At 36.2% G+C, this 17806-nt stretch overlaps 1 protein-coding gene across 1 annotated transcript in view; it reads left to right on the forward strand.

The window, feature by feature from the left end:
* Window positions 1-17806, forward strand: part of CD2AP (CD2 associated protein) — a 160302-nt gene that overhangs the window by 90734 nt on the left and 51762 nt on the right. Inside the window, 2 exon segments of the mRNA XM_017847680.1 lie at window positions 12252-12439; window positions 14688-14766. Coding sequence (XP_017703169.1) covers window positions 12252-12439; window positions 14688-14766 — 267 coding nt within the window.

Here is a 17806-nt window from a genome sequence, read left to right on the forward strand (position 1 = left end):
CTCAGGGAAAGTATTGCTTCTCTAGGAAAGTGTTATGTTTTGGTTTTGTAATGTCTCCTTTTTAATTTTGTCAAATATACTTAACCCTTCTTTAGAGTGTCTTTTTGTCAACATGCGGATTCCACTTATTTGCCAAATAGGAATGTGTTTTCAAATTTTCCCCTTATTTTATGAAGTCAATGACTATATATACTTGTCTTTTCCACCCTTTTCTAAAAGTCTTCCACATTAAACCTCTTTCAGAATCTCCATTTCGATGTCTAATAGGTGTCTTAAACCCAAGTTGCCCAAAATTGATCCTCTGCCTTTTTTTTCTGCTCCATGTAATCTTCCCCATCTGAGTTAAGGACAAGTTCATCGTTTTTTTACTGAGGCCAAAATTCTTAGTTTTCTCTGGTACTCTTCTTTTTAACCTCGCACCCTACCATGATTCATTAACAGATTTTGTCAAAAAATGTTTAGAATCTATTTTCTTTTTACCACCTTCACTGCCACTATCCTGGTATAAGTTATCTTTTGCTGTATAATTACCATAGCCTATATGCCATTACCTACTTAATAGTCTGGTAGCCAGTAGTGATCACCCTCCAGTTGCTTTGCATTTCACTTAGACTAAAAGCCAACATCTTTTAAAATGGCTACAAATCCCTCTATGATCTGGCATCCCCATATCCCTCCCTCCACCTTTCTTACCTCATCTCTTATTTAACTTTCCCCTTTGTTTACGTTGGTCACCTTAGATTTCTTAAGGATTTTAGGAACATTCCTCTCTCACAGACTTTGTGCTTGTTGTATACCTTTGTGTGGAATGCTCTTCTTCAAGATATCCTGATGGCTACTTATCTGATTCAGGATTCTCTCAGAATCACCTTATCATTGAGGCCCTTACTGACAGCTCTGTGTAAAACAGCAGAAAGTCCCCATTATCTACTTTTTAATTCTCTTCTCTCTTTTTTTTAATGTTTCAAAGAAGAATTTGTTGCTATTGCTTATTAAGCTTATTGTCTGTCTACCTGCTCATTAGAACATATATATTTTTATTTATATTTGTTTACCCATTGTCTGTAACGGTGTCTGATATGTTGACACTCAGTGAAACAATGACTAGTATTTTGTGGTATATATAGAACTTTTCAAACACTTTTGTCAAGTGAAATCCTCTTCCCTTTTTTTTGCTTTAAGTTCTGGGATACATATGCAGGACATGCAGATTTCTTACATAGGTATAAGTGTGCCATGGTGGTTTGCTGCACCTATCGACTCGTCCTCTGAGTTCCCTTCCCCTGCTCTTCACCCCTCAACAGGTCCTGGTGTGTGTTTCCCTCCCTGTGTCCATGTATTCTCATTGTTCCGCTCCCACTTATGAGTGAAAACATGCAGTGTTTGGTTTTCTGTTCCTCTGTTAGTTTGCTGAGAATGATGGCTTCCAGCTTCATCCATGTTCCTGCGGAGGATATGATCTCATTCCTTTTTGTGGCTGCATAGTGTTCCACAGTGTATATGTACCACATTTTCTTTATCCAGCCTATTATTGATGGGCATTTGGGTTGGTTCCGTGACTTTGCTATTGTAAATAGTGCTGCTATAAACATATGCATGCATGTGTCTTTATAGTAGAATAAATCCTCTTAAGAGGATTAATGTCACTCCCATTTTAAGGATCAAGAAATGGAAACTCCTGAGATTATTTACTGAGTGGTAAAATCATCATTAGAGTTTGGTTTTATGATTTCCCAGTTTTTTTTTTTTTTTAAGCTTTACTGTGCTATTTAACATGTGAGATTATGGAAATTTGGTGGTTTTTCACTATTGTAGTCCATTTGTTTGCTGCTGTCTTCACCTAATTTTCTTTTAGGTATGCTTGTAGAACTATCTTTTCATGTACTTTCAGCTCTTTGAGTGTTATGAGTAGTAACATATGGGTATACTAACATTTCTTATGAAGACAGTGTATTGCAAAATCTAAAATTTAAAAGTCAAAGCTGGTAAAGGGAAATTCTAAATATAAATACAACAGTTTAGTTAATTCAGCATTCATAGATTTATTCGTTCAATTTATTGGGTGCCTTTTGTTAAGCATATTGTACAAGGTCCTGGGCATACAGTGATCAGCAACATAGGCGTTATTTCCCCCATGTTCGAAGCTTTTGTTCCACTGGGAAAGAAAAGATGGTTTAAAAAAAGTGATTGTAATTTAGCAGGAGAAATATTTGTTACAGGAAAGGGTGCAATAAATGTATATAAGAGGGCTAGTCCAGACTTGGCAGGCTGTGAAGGAATGCACCCTAGGAGAAGTCATAGATTGAGATCCCACAATGGCTAGGAAATTTCTAAGCAAGTTTGTGGCAGAGGGTGAGGAAAATCATAGCATTTGCAAGATCCTGAAAGAGATTTAATTCAGAGACATTATAGAGTATATAATTAGATGTGGTGAATGTTGAGCCTGGAGAAATTACTGGGTCAGGCGTAAGAAAACATTACAAAAATGTTAATCAAATCACAGAGAAGCTGTAGAGTGAAATGATGAGATTGTTTTTCAGATAAATTGGTTGCAGTATGGAGGGGGAATTGCAATGTGGAGAGTAGACTGGAGAAGAGACTGGTCTGCTAACACCAGTTGAGAATGTTTTGATAATGTAGAATTAGCCTAAACTAGAGCAATGCTATGAGGATGGAGAGACTTGTGTAGAATAGGAGCTATATAAGTGATAGCAGGAAGAACAGGACCTAGTGATAATGTTATGTAGGGGATGACCAAAAAAGAGGAGCCAACTGCTACCAGGTTTTTGGCTTTGTAAGGTGGAGATGTCATTTTCAGAGATAGGTTATTGGGAGATGATGATGTATCATTAAAACAGATGCCTAATTATTGAAAATAGGCAGTCCTAATTGGTAGGTTAGTTATTTTTGGATCATTGAAAATTACCAATTTTTACTACCATGTTGGCTGTTCACTTTTGGAGATGTTAAATTTGAGGCTTGTAGGGATGTGAGAGCATCCAAATGAAAGATATTTGGTAGTCAGTTGTCTGTTGATCTGAATCCTTAGAAAAATTCCGGTGTCTGTGCAAAACTGGGGCTTGATAGTACTTTAGGTGGTGTAAGAAACGATGGGTAGGCCAGGCGTGGTGGCTCACGCCTGCAGTCCCAGCCCTTTGGGAGGCCGAGGTGGGTGAATCACGAGGTCAGGAGTTCGAGACCAGCCTGGCCCACATGGTGAAACCCCGTCTCTACTAAAAATACAAAAGAATTAGCTAGGTGTGGTGGCTTGCACTTGTAATTGCAGCTACTTGGGAGGCTGAGGCAGGAGAATTGCTTGAACCTGGGAGGCGGAGGTTGCAGTGAGCCGAGTTTGTGTCATTGCACTCCAGCCTGGGTGACAGAGTGAGACTCCATCTCAAAAAAATAAAATATGATAAAAAAAAAAACAAAAAACAAACGAGTTTAGATTAGATGACCTAGGGAGAATATACAGAGTGAAAAAAAACTAAAGACCCTGGGATGGAATCCTGTGTAGTGACATTTAAGAAATGGACTGAGGAAGATTAACTGAAAAGAAGACCTAGAAAGCACAGAAGGAGAGAGCCAGAAAGAAACCTATGAATGTGTGGTAGTCAGTCAAGGGAGGAGAATTATTCAGGGAGGCAGGGCCAGTAGTGTCAGATACTACTTGGGAGGTGAAGTAAAAGAGATCATGAAGGACCTAAACAACAGCAGGTGTGAGGTGATTAGGGCAGAAGCTGAATTGAAGAAGAAAGGAGGTTAGGCAGTGGAGAGAGTAAGTATAAGGCAGTTGCAGCAGTTGATGGCAACATATATTCAATAATGTTTTTGTTCTTTTTCTTAAAAAGGAAAAGTGTTGATCATCTTGATATCCTAATGGCTGACAAGTAGAAGGGGAACAGTTGAAGATGGAAACTCAGAAGAAGTGTAGTTACAGCACAATAGGATTTATCCAGAAAGTGGAGGAAATGGGTTTCACATTATGGCTATTATGATTAGTCTCAATTTATTGGAGATAGATCAGAGTTAGTAAGCTTAATGGTAGGAAGCTGAGGAAGATATTTCTGACTTTTGATGTCTTCTATAGAAAAGGAGTAATGTTATGAGTAAGTTGCTAAGTGGTGAGGCCAGAATTTTGAGGAGATGAAGGGGTTCCAGCAGGGATTCTTAAATGTTTGTGCCATTTATCCCTCTAGGCTTTACTGGGCAATTAGATGGATGCATCACACAAAACATTTAAGAAACCCTGATGGATTGTTCTTCAAGAGTTCTAGTCTCTTACAGGTAGAAAAAAATTCGTTTTTTTTAGGAGGAGTCAGCTGAAGTTTTATTTGATTATTCAGGTTCTGGAATAGAAGAAAGTGGTCGTTTCTAATGGGACACAGGATCCTGGGGAAGTGGTTGTATACCTCATGTACCAAAGATAGTAGATAGAAATTTGTTGGTCTGCAGCCTAGTCACTAGGAGTCAAGGTGTTACACAGTTTACCTTGAGGTCTGTACTCACGTATTAGTATTCACCTTATACTTCTCCTGGTGAGCAGCTTTGCCAGGAAACTTGTTCTGGAGTTTTGATGCCCTTACTGGTAGTATGTTATGGATCTTTCTGAGTTATTGTTAACAGCCAGACATTCTTTCTATGTGTACTTTTTAGGCACTATGCAATATTGATTGATTTTAAGTCCTATTAAAACACCCACACCCACACCTGCATGATCGACTTGCAAAATCCTTGAGAATAATAGTGAATGATGACTTTAATGGTAAACTTGGATTGATTCTATTAAATGCTTTTTATTTTCATCAAGTTTCTTTTTTTAATTTTTTTTAGCTTTCAGTTCAGTTCGCATGTGGTTTCTTGTTTTTGTTTTTCTCCAAACAAGTAATTGCATTTTGCAGTTCTTTTAAGTCACTTTATATGAAGATACAAACCATCAAGTAGCTTTTGCTATAGAGATTTAATGAGGAGGGAGGAGGGAGGGTTTAGGCTCAATAGACAGATGTGCTGTTTGTTTTATGACTGATAGCAATACACATAAAATGCAGATGTTTTTCTTCAAACATAGCAATTTAAGGACAATCGGATGGGTAAAGTATATGGGTATTAAAATGTTACAAGTACCATATAGATAAGATTATTGTTCTGTCTCATTATGGCACCTCCTGCATGCCCTTTTTCCTCCTCTTTTTTCCTTTCTCCTTATCCTTTTTCTTCTTTCCAGTGGCTGTTTTCCCTTTTATATTTTCCTCCTTCTTTGTGATCAGTGCTCTCACTTACTTATGGTTCTCAGTGATACAGCTTTTAAACTTTTAAAAAATGATAGACACTGAGCTGGGCACTGTTTAAAGAACTTTACAGAAATAAATTAGTTTATTTCTCATAGCAATCCTGTGAAGTTCCCCATTTTACAGGTGAAGAGATTGGGCAAATATAATGGAAGGGGCAAGATATGAATTGAGAAGGTGTGACCCTGGAGTTCATATACTTTACCACTACATCATGCTGCCTTGCAACCATTGATTTAATAGCCAACGTGGTAGTAAAATTTGGTATTTTTCATTTAGCCAAAATAGCCTATCCATTAGAACTGGATATTTTGATATCTAGCCATCTATTTTAATGATATATATTTTAATAACTCTAATAAAGGTTACAGTCACTAAATCCAACACCCCCTTCCTTGCCTTTTTTTTTTTGTTTTATGGCCTTAATCAAATAAACTGTGGAAATTGTACCTTAGAATAATCCCCTAAAGTTGTCTCTATCAATATATGATTTATTAATACCATGGATAGTTTCATTTTAAAAATGCCTTTTAGATATGCACCTCATGTACTAATCTGTACCAGAATATTGCTTTGTCCAACAGGCCAGTTATTGGAGGTATATATTAAACTATATAGAATACACTTCTGGCAGTGTGGTAGCAAGACAGTGTGGAATTCACTTTTCCCACCATACAAGATCGAGAATTGGAGAAAATATAGGAAGCAAATTTTTCCAAAAAGTAGACTGCACAGGACTGATATTCCTGAGAAAAGGAGAAAAAACAAGGGGGAAAGGAGAGCTCTACCGTTGTCCTAGGTTTCTGCCAGGAGCTAATTTCTGAACTGCATTACAAGGAAAGGGGACCTAACCACAGCAGAAGGCTATGGTTTTGTTGAGGATTGATCAAAATTCAGGGAAACAAAGGCAGTTAGAAGTTTGTATTGCTGAACACCTGAAGTGAGAGCTGTATGTAGAGAGAGCACCAGAACTGTTCTTGGGTGTTGATTTGAGGGTTTAGCTGAGCACCAATCTGTGAATACGTACAGTGAAACCCCGGAGACTGAACATGAGCAACTTGTGAAGAAAGAGCAATTACTAGGGGTTAGTATGAGCAATTTCTGGGATGCTTATACAAGGCCAAGAATTGAGTTCTTTCTCTCTAGATTTCAGAGATTTTATTGACTACGTGGGCAATTCCGTAGAGAGGTGAAGTGGGGCTAAATTAGCCTTAGAATGAAGGTTGCTCTAATCCTACCCTAAAAAAGCTTCACACTAATGTGCAAATAACTTACCTGTTTGCCAGAAAAAAAAATTAAAAATTTGCTAGCACTCTTTAAAGTAGAATTTCTCAACCTTGTCACTGATGATGTTTTGGTCTGGATAACTATTTATTTTCAGGGGCTCTCTGGTACGTACAGGATATTAAGAAACATTCCTGATTTCTACTCACTAGATGTCAGTAACACTCCCCCATTGTAATAACCAAACATGTCTCCAGTTATTGCCTCATGTCTCTTGGGAGGCAGAATCCATCCTGATTGGAAATTACTATTGTAAATGATTACTATAAAATTTAGCATTCAACAACATCAAAATTTTAAATAAGTACTAGGTATATCAAGAAGCAGGGGCCAGGCTCAGTGACTCATGCCTGTAATCCCAGTGCTTTGGGAGGCCCAGGCGGGCGGATCACCTGAAGTCAGGAGTTCAAGATCAGTGTGGCCAACATGGTGAAACCCTGTCTCTACTAAAAATACAAAAAATTAGCCAGGTGTAGTGGCGGGCACCTGTAATCCCAGCTACGCGGGAGGCTGAGGCAGGAGACTTGCTTGAACCCGGGAGGTGGAAGTTGCAGTGAGCCGAGATCGTGCCATTGTACTCTAGCCTGGATGACAGAGCGAGACTCCATCTCAAAAAAAAAAAAAAAAAAAAAAAAAAAAAAAAAAAAAAAAAAAAAAAAAAAAAACAAAAGGCAGGAACATGTGACCCATAATCTGGAGGAAAAACTAGTTGGTAGACAGAGACCCAGAGACCCAGAAATGATGGAATTAGCAGATATTAAAATAACTGTGATAGAAATGCCCAATATGCTCAAGATTGTAAGGGAAAATGTTAATATAATGAGTAGTAAGTAGAAGACATAAAAAGAGCCAAGTGGAACCACCAGAGATGGGATTTAAAAGGACAAAATGGAACTACTAGAGATGAAAAACACATCTGAAGTGAATTTCTTCCTGTGAAATTTTAACAGAAGACTAGACAATGTAGAGGAAAAGATCATTGAACTTGAAAATGTGACAATAGAATATATGCAAAATGAAGTGGAAAGAGCAAAAAGACTAAAACTTCAAAAACTCTAGCAACTTGGGATGTTTTATTTTGAGACAGGGTCTCACTCTGGTGCCAAGGCTGGAGTGCAGAAGTGCAGTTTCTACCGGAGTGATCTCCACTCACTGCAACCTCTGCGTCCTGGGTTCAAGTGATTCTCTCACCTCAGCCTCCCGAGCAGCTGGGACTACAGGTGTGTGCTGCCACGCCTGACTAATTTTTCTATTTTTTGGTAGAGATGGGGTTTCACTATGTTGGCCAAGTTGGTCTCTAACTCCTGACCTCAAGTGATCCACTTGTCTCAGCCTCCCAAAGTGCTGGGATTACGGGCGTGAGCCACTGCACCTGGCTGGGATAATTTTAAATGGTCTAACATATGTAGCTGGAGTCCCAGAAGGAGAGAAGAGAGGGTGGATGAAAAAATGTTTGAAGGAATAATGCTAAAAAATTTTCCAAATTTGATGCAAGTTATAAACCCACATATGCAAGATTGTAAACAAAGCTTGGCAGATAGTAATCATGTGGCGAATGCAAGCAACAAAGCAAAAACCTTAGAAGGGACCACAGGAGAAAAGCTACATCAAATAAATGAGGTAAGAATTCTGCAGATTATCTTCAGAAACTGTATAAATCACAAGACAATCTCCCATGGGTACTGAGGGGCAATTATGTTTTAAAGCCTAGAGCAGCACCTCAGAAACAAAACATTGAAGTTGTCTTAGTTTTTGCTGCTGTAACATAATGCCCAAGACTGGACAATTTGTTAAAAACAAAAACTCTTTCTCACAATTCTGGAGTTTGAGAAGTCCCCTCATCTAGGCACTAGCAGGTTCAGTATCTGATGGGGCCTGCCTGGTCTCTGCTTTGAAGATAGTGCCTTGTTTCTGTATTCTTCAAAGGGGATGAATGCCGTGTCTTCCCCTGGCAGAAGGGGGAGAGGGGTGATCTCACTCGCTCAAGCCTCATGGTCTAATCACCTCCTAAAGGCCTCAGCTCCTAATACTACCATGTTGGGGCTTAGGTTCTAACATAATGAATTTTAGAGGGACACATACATTCAGACTGTAGCAGAGGTATAGCTAATAAGTTAATAGTAAAATGGAATACTAAGAAATGCTTTTTTTGAAAAGAAAGACTGGAAATGAGAAAAAAGGAAGAAATATCAAGTGGGTAAATAGAAGAAAACAAATAGCAAGGTAATGGATTTAAACATAACTACATCAGTGGTTATGTTAAATGCAGATGGTCCAAAAACTTCAATTGAAAGACTAAGATTGTCAGCCTGGATGATACAAAAATTCACTGACATGTTAAAAGAAGAATAGAAAAAGATGTTCTGTGCAAAGCGTAATAAATTTAGAATGAGTATATTAATATCAAAGTATATTTCAGGAAAGAAAATATTACCACGAAATAAAAAGGACATTTTATAGTGATGGAGCTAATTCATAAAAATTAATAGCAATTCTAAATATATAACTCAACAATAGAACTTCAAAGTACATGAGATACAAACTTCCAGAACTGAAAGAAATAGATAAATCCATGAAAAGAATGAAAAGATTTAAACATATATCTCTCAATAATTGGTAGAACTAATGAACAAAAAGATGAGCAAAATTCATATTTAGAAGACTTGAACTGAATAACATTCTTAATTAAGTGGACCCAAATGACGTTTACGGAATAGTTCAACAACAGAGTACTTTCTGAAATACTTTTGAAAGTACTTTTTGAAGTACACTTTTGAAGTTTACTTGGAATCTGCACGAGATAGACCCTATGTTGGGGCATCAGACAAGTCTCATCAAATTTAAAAGGATTGGCATTGAACGGTACAGGTTTTGTGACCACAGTGGAATTATTTGTGAAACACCAAGATATTTGGGAAATCCTCAGATACTTGAACAACACTTGTAAATAACCTACGGATTAAAGAAGAAATTATAAGGGACATTAGAACAGTTTTTGATATAAATGAAAGTGAAACACAACATATCAGAATTTGTGGAATGCAGGTAAAGCAACATTTGTAGGGCAATTTATAGCCTTAAATGCTTGAGTAATAGAAGAGATACCTTAAACAAGAAAAGGGAGAGCAAATTAAACCTGAAATAATTAGAAGAAAGGAAATAAGAGCAGAAAACTCTGAAATAAAAAACAGACCAACAGACAAGAAAATCAAGTTCAAAAGTTGAGTGTTGTGAAATGATTAAAAAAAAAAAAAAATTGGTAATACCCTAACAAGACTGATCAAAGAGAAAAGAGAAAAACAAAAATTACTATTTTCAGATGTGAAGGGATATCACAGACCTGACAAATAAAAGTGTAATACGGAAATATGCTCATAAATTTGACAACTTAGATGAGATATGCAAACCCTTGTAAAAGCATAATTAACCAGAGCAGACATAGAAGAAATAGAAATTCTAAATAATCTATGTGAAATACATTGTATTTAAGATTAAAAAATCTTCACATAAGGAAAATTTCTAGCCAAGGTGATTTTCACTGGTACTATCAAGCATTTGATCTTACACAGATTCTTTCAGATTTCTTAGGTCTGTATGACCTTGATATCAAAACCTCATGAAGTAATTTGAAAAAAAGGAACTACATATTATTATCTCTCATGAACACAGACACAGAAATCTTTGAAGTATTCCATCAAATTCAGCAAAATATTTAAAGGTTACGTCAAACTCAGCAAAATATATAAAGGTTAGTACATCATGATACTAATGGGGTCTGTTCCATCCATGCAAGGTTGGTTTAAAAAGTTTATATAATTCACAGTGTTAACAGTTTACAGGGGAACAACCATATGGTCATTTCACCAGATGCAGAAAGAGAATTTACGTATTCAGTTCTTAATGATGAAAACGCTACTTAGTAGCATAGAAGGGAGTTTTCTAAATTTTATAAAGCTCATCTGTGAAAAACCTGAAGCTACATTCTTAATGGTAGATACGTAGTAGCATATCTGTACAATGGGATACTAATCAGCAATAAGAAGGAATGAAGCATGGGTGCATGCAACAGCATGGATGAATCTCATATATTCTGTGTAGCCAAAGAAGTAGATGTAAAAAGCTTATGTACTATGTGATTATAATTTATTTGAAAAAGGGCAAATGTATAGTGACAGTGAAGTTCAGAGGTTTCTTGAGGCTTGGGGGAAGGATCGACTGTGATGGTGTACAAGTGTGTGACGAATTGTTCTGTATCTTTCTGTATTTACGTGGTGTGACATTTGTCAAATATTACTGAAATGTGTATTTAAAACGGGTTCATTTTATCGATTGTAAACATTCTCTCAATGAAGTTGAATTTTAAAAATATGTTATGAAACTATCTTCTCCACTTCAGTCTTCTATGTGACTTAGGATAATATTGAAAATGGTTAGGGTAGATCACTATACTTGTTAGCATTATATTTTTAAAGTTAATAACTTGTTTTGGCAAACCACCTGTAAAATGGTCATTTCAATCGATGCAGAAAGATCTTCTCACATTTGATTGGAGACTTTGTGATCTGAGCCATTATATTGAATTGTTTAAGACTGTGGTTTTGGGGTCATCTAGAATTCACTTCAAAAATTGATTTTGTTGCTACCTGTATGTCCCTGGGAAAGTCATTAATATCCCTTTGTCCAGGTTTATTTATTTGTAAAATGAGAAGTAATAGTGCTTAATGTTAAGAAGCTCATGTGGGCTTGTAAAAATGAGATAATTCATATGCAGTGCTTAACCAAGTGCCTGGTACAGAATTAGCTCTGAATAAACGGTAACTACTGTTTTTGTTGTCCCTGTTGTTCTGTTATTTTCAACAGACTACCTCAGTTCAGTGAACTGTCACCACATATTTTCCTTACCCCATACCCCAGTCTTCAGTGTTTCTGGATTTTACTCTAGAACTTTGTTTCTTACTTAGATTATAAGGCTCTTTGAGGATCTCTTGAAAGCTGTACCTGTTTTACCCAGAAAATGTACATAAAATAACCACACAGTTTTCCATAGGGTTGTTCATGGACTTATTGAGCCTATACATAAGAACCCTTGTTGCTGAGCAAGAATGTAAAAATGTTCTTACCCATATAATATTAAACTTAAAAATTTTTTATTATTATATAGTAATGGTTTCCATTGACTGCTTTAAAATTAGACCTATTACCTAGTCTCTGAGCTAAAAGGACAGGTTATGAACTATTGACCTTTTTAAAATAAACATTCTCAGTTTTTATATTCAGAAACTCATGCTAACTTTGATTGGATTGAATCATATAGCTTTAAAAAATAATCTTATCTCTTTATTGTTTGTCTCACATTGTATCATCTTTGGCCAAAAGCTATACATTGACATGCTGTTTTTAAGGACCTTGTATGACATGATTTCCTAGTTAGGATTTCTTAATTTTACTAATTAAATTTACTTAAAATTATTATTGTTTTGCACAAAAAAAAAGTCTGTGTAAACTGCATAAATTGCATCTTGCTCTTGTGGATATTTCAGTACTGAATCATTTGATTTTTTTTTTTTTAAATTTTTACCATGTTTTATTAGAAGGCATATAGAATGTAGACATTATGACGGGATGGGAAACGTTTTGTGATTCTAGGTGTCATTCTTCAAAAACAAATTATTGTTTCAGAAACTGTTTTGGGTGGGCCTACTTCACCTTTACCTTCTCCGGGAAACGGGAGTGAAACTGCACCTGGATCAATTACACAGCCAAAGAAAATTCGAGGAATTGGATTTGGAGACATTTTTAAAGAAGGCTCTGTGAAACTTCGGACAAGAACATCCAGTAGTGAAACAGAAGAGAAAAAACCAGAAAAGGTGGTAATGATGGACTTAAGTTAGATTAACTCTACTCATTCTCTCATTAAGCATTTTAAAATGTTAAAATCAGTTTGTAACTCTGTTCGATTTCTTTTTTTTGAGATCACTAATAATTTGGTTATGAATGAGGAGGCTGTGAGAAATTTTGTCTCCATATTTACAATATTGATATTCATGGTTGAATCTAATAAAATTAGAATGCTTATTTCTTGGTAAATTTAACACACTTAGTAGAAGCTTTAGGGTTTTTAGTTATCACAGTGTAAATAAAAATTAGAAAGTTTTTTTTTGCCTTTTAAAAGCTACCATATATAAATTTAGTTTTGTATATAATAAATATATATTTAATTTGAATTAGACTTCAAATGGACTGTTTTGAAATGGATTTAGAAAGTATTAAATTACTTTATATTTTGGCACTACTTAAATTTCCTCTAGATTGTCAACATTTGTTAAATTTACTAACCTTCTTTGAAGGTGTGGAGAATTTTATTTCATTAGCATTTTGCTGGCATTGTGAAATGAAACAAAGTAAATGAACCATAAATTATAAGAACTAAAAAGAGGGTTTACAATAAAACCTTAAGCTGTTATTTTGGTGGTAAAATAGCTACAGTCTGTAGAGCATTTTTTCCACAGTTCCTTCTGTCCTATCTCTTTAACTCTGAAGAATTTAAAGTGTTACAGTGTTTATTTGATTCATGTAGCTACATCTCATTTAAAGACTGTGTTTTGGTTATTGAGATACTATGAAGTTTCCTCCTAAGATAGGTGCTTTCAACTTTTTTTTTCCTTTCCTAACTTGCTACCTATTTTTTTATGTAACAGTGAAGAGTTGGGTTCAGAAAAGAGAACTTCCACTTTCTATCCTACACATTTCTAGCTCTGAGACTATCTGGCATTAGGATTATGGGGTCAAATTGATTCTTGGTTTTAAAGGTAAAGTTTGGAATTCTCATGTTTTTTGGGGTGGTGCTCTATAGCTATATAACAGCTAGGAATGTTGGACAAGCAATTCTTGCATTGTGATAGAAATTAGACTAGATTATCTTGTGCTCCTTCCAATTCTAAAGCTTGTGATTATATTGAGTAACTTTATTGATTAATGATTACATTATCTTTTAATCATCCTTGATAATGTCCACTACTCAAGAGTTGTTATTAGTGACTGTAGTCTCAGGGTTACCCTGTATAATGGTCTTGTCAGGCTTGCTTTGATCACTGATCCAGGAATTGATAAAGTAGGGAGCACATTTGCTGTGTTTATAGGTACACCAGATTGGAAAATATGGTGGTTAGAGTTGGGGAAAACTAAAGTATCTTAGAAGATAAACGGAAAACACAGTGGTAGGTAGGTAAGTTAGCAGTGCGTTCAGATTTTTAAGTATTGACATCTAAGGTTAAATGTACTGTTGTTTCTGGGTAGAGAACTTAAGGAAACACTAGTATAAGGTGGTAAAGGACTTAGTCGTTTACAGATTACAATGGACAAATGTCTAGTAGACTGTAGTTATGAGGAACATAAGAGTACCTGAATCATTTACATTCAGACAGCAATGAAGTATAAATAATTTTTTTTCTCCTCTTTCATTTTAAGGTTTAGTTCTGGGTTAAAACCTGGGCTCTGCTGCTAAATTCCTTTTACTATGGATAGATTACTTATATAAATTTATATTATTGTATAAATAGTGCCCACTTAATGCAGATAGTTATGAGGCTGTTAGTCCTATATGCACTATTTATGCAAAGTGTTTAGCGGAGGGATTTAACTTCTCAAGTGCTGTTGTTCTTATTTATTGTATTTGATTTATTGTATTTTGTAAAGATAGGGTCTCACCTTGTCATCCAGGCTGGAATGTAGTGGTATAATCATAACTCACTTACAACCTTGAACTCCTGGTTTCAAGCAGTTCTCCTGCCTTGGCTTCCCTAAGTGTTGGGATTCAGGCATGAACCACCAGTGCCTAGCCTCTTATTTATTTTAGAGATTCTAAAATTAAATCTCATTAATATACTATGGGCATCAGAGAATATTATCTTTTAGATAAGGAATCTTAGCTCTGAGCTATGATTTAAGGAATTTTGGAGACCTTTACCTGTTTCATTGCTGATTTTTCAGTCACATTACTATCCTAGCTATAAGGACCATTAGGGAAAGCTGGGTAACTGTAAATGGAAACTTTGTTTAACAGTATTATCTTTATTCTATCTTAAAATAGTTCATGCCAATTTTTTTCTATTCTAGCCCTTAATCCTGCCATCACTGGGATCCAAAACGCAGAGTGTGGAGATAACAAAAACAGATAGCGAAGGTAAAATTAAAGGTATGTATTTGAATAAAACTTTCATATTGGGAAGAGTAGAAATATACTCAAATGTATCATGAGACTTGTTGGAAGCATTTGTTACACTGCTTTATTAGAATAGCAAATTCTATTAGATGTAAGCACCACGAGGTCAAGGATTTTGATGTACTTTGTTGGTTGAAGGATGTATCTCCTTGTAGTTGAATCTGTGTCTGGAACATCACAAACAGTAACTATTTGAATGAACGATTAATGAAGTTGTTATTTAACATATGGTATTGGGCCGGGCGCGGTGGCTCAAGCCTGTAATCCCAGCACTTTGGGAGGCCGAGACGGGCGGATCACGAGGTCAGGAGATCGAGACCATCCTGGCTAACACGGTGAAACCCCGTCTCTACTAAAAAATGCAAAAAACTAGCCGGGCGAGGTGGTGGGCGCCTGTAGTCCCAGCTACTTGGGAGGCTGAGGCAGGAGAATGGCGTGAACCGGGGAGGCGGAGCTTGCAGCGAGCTGAGATCTGGCNAAATATATATTTAATTTGAATTAGACTTCAAATGGACTGTTTTGAAATGGATTTAGAAAGTATTAAATTACTTTATATTTTGGCACTACTTAAATTTCCTCTAGATTGTCAACATTTGTTAAATTTACTAACCTTCTTTGAAGGTGTGGAGAATTTTATTTCATTAGCATTTTGCTGGCATTGTGAAATGAAACAAAGTAAATGAACCATAAATTATAAGAACTAAAAGAGGGTTTACAATAAAACCTTAAGCTGTTATTTTGGTGGTAAAATAGCTACAGTCTGTAGAGCATTTTTTCCACAGTTCCTTCTGTCCTATCTCTTTAACTCTGAAGAATTTAAAGTGTTACAGTGTTTATTTGATTCATGTAGCTACATCTCATTTAAAGACTGTGTTTTGGTTATTGAGATACTATGAAGTTTCCTCCTAAGATAGGTGCTTTCAACTTTTTTTTTCCTTTCCTAACTTGCTACCTATTTTTTTATGTAACAGTGAAGAGTTGGGTTCAGAAAAGAGAACTTCCACTTTCTATCCTACACATTTCTAGCTCTGAGACTATCTGGCATTAGGATTATGGGGTCAAATTGATTCTTGGTTTTAAAGGTAAAGTTTGGAATTCTCATGTTTTTTGGGGTGGTGCTCTATAGCTATATAACAGCTAGGAATGTTGGACAAGCAATTCTTGCATTGTGATAGAAATTAGACTAGATTATCTTGTGCTCCTTCCAATTCTAAAGCTTGTGATTATATTGAGTAACTTTATTGATTAATGATTACATTATCTTTTAATCATCCTTGATAATGTCCACTACTCAAGAGTTGTTATTAGTGACTGTAGTCTCAGGGTTACCCTGTATAATGGTCTTGTCAGGCTTGCTTTGATCACTGATCCAGGAATTGATAAAGTAGGGAGCACATTTGCTGTGTTTATAGGTACACCAGATTGGAAAATATGGTGGTTAGAGTTGGGGAAAACTAAAGTATCTTAGAAGATAAACGGAAAACACAGTGGTAGGTAGGTAAGTTAGCAGTGCGTTCAGATTTTAAGTATTGACATCTAAGGTTAAATGTACTGTTGTTTCTGGGTAGAGAACTTAAGGAAACACTAGTATAAGGTGGTAAAGGACTTAGTCGTTTACAGATTACAATGGACAAATGTCTAGTAGACTGTAGTTATGAGGAACATAAGAGTACCTGAATCATTTACATTCAGACAGCAATGAAGTATAAATAATTTTTTTTCTCCTCTTTCATTTTAAGGTTTAGTTCTGGGTTAAAACCTGGGCTCTGCTGCTAAATTCCTTTTACTATGGATAGATTACTTATATAAATTTATATTATTGTATAAATAGTGCCCACTTAATGCAGATAGTTATGAGGCTGTTAGTCCTATATGCACTATTTATGCAAAGTGTTTAGCGGAGGGATTTAACTTCTCAAGTGCTGTTGTTCTTATTTATTGTATTTGATTTATTGTATTTTGTAAAGATAGGGTCTCACCTTGTCATCCAGGCTGGAATGTAGTGGTATAATCATAACTCACTTACAACCTTGAACTCCTGGTTTCAAGCAGTTCTCCTGCCTTGGCTTCCCTAAGTGTTGGGATTCAGGCATGAACCACCAGTGCCTAGCCTCTTATTTATTTTAGAGATTCTAAAATTAAATCTCATTAATATACTATGGGCATCAGAGAATATTATCTTTTAGATAAGGAATCTTAGCTCTGAGCTATGATTTAAGGAATTTTGGAGACCTTTACCTGTTTCATTGCTGATTTTCAGTCACATTACTATCCTAGCTATAAGGACCATTAGGGAAAGCTGGGTAACTGTAAATGGAAACTTTGTTTAACAGTATTATCTTTATTCTATCTTAAAATAGTTCATGCCAATTTTTTTCTATTCTAGCCCTTAATCCTGCCATCACTGGGATCCAAAACGCAGAGTGTGGAGATAACAAAACAGATAGCGAAGGTAAAATTAAAGGTATGTATTTGAATAAAACTTTCATATTGGGAAGAGTAGAAATATACTCAAATGTATCATGAGACTTGTTGGAAGCATTTGTTACACTGCTTTATTAGAATAGCAAATTCTATTAGATGTAAGCACCACGAGGTCAAGGATTTTGATGTACTTTGTTGGTTGAAGGATGTATCTCCTTGTAGTTGAATCTGTGTCTGGAACATCACAAACAGTAACTATTTGAATGAACGATTAATGAAGTTGTTATTTAACATATGGTATTGGGCCGGGCGCGGTGGCTCAAGCCTGTAATCCCAGCACTTTGGGAGGCCGAGACGGGCGGATCACGAGGTCAGGAGATCGAGACCATCCTGGCTAACACGGTGAAACCCCGTCTCTACTAAAAAATGCAAAAAACTAGCCGGGCGAGGTGGTGGGCGCCTGTAGTCCCAGCTACTTGGGAGGCTGAGGCAGGAGAATGGCGTGAACCGGGGAGGCGGAGCTTGCAGCGAGCTGAGATCTGGCCACTGCACTCCAGCCCCCGTGACAGAGTGAGACTTCATCTCAAAA

Source organism: Rhinopithecus bieti, unplaced genomic scaffold (genome assembly GCF_001698545.2).
Source record: "Rhinopithecus bieti isolate Rb0 unplaced genomic scaffold, ASM169854v2 scaffold_28517, whole genome shotgun sequence".
Lineage (NCBI taxonomy): Eukaryota > Metazoa > Chordata > Mammalia > Primates > Cercopithecidae > Rhinopithecus > Rhinopithecus bieti.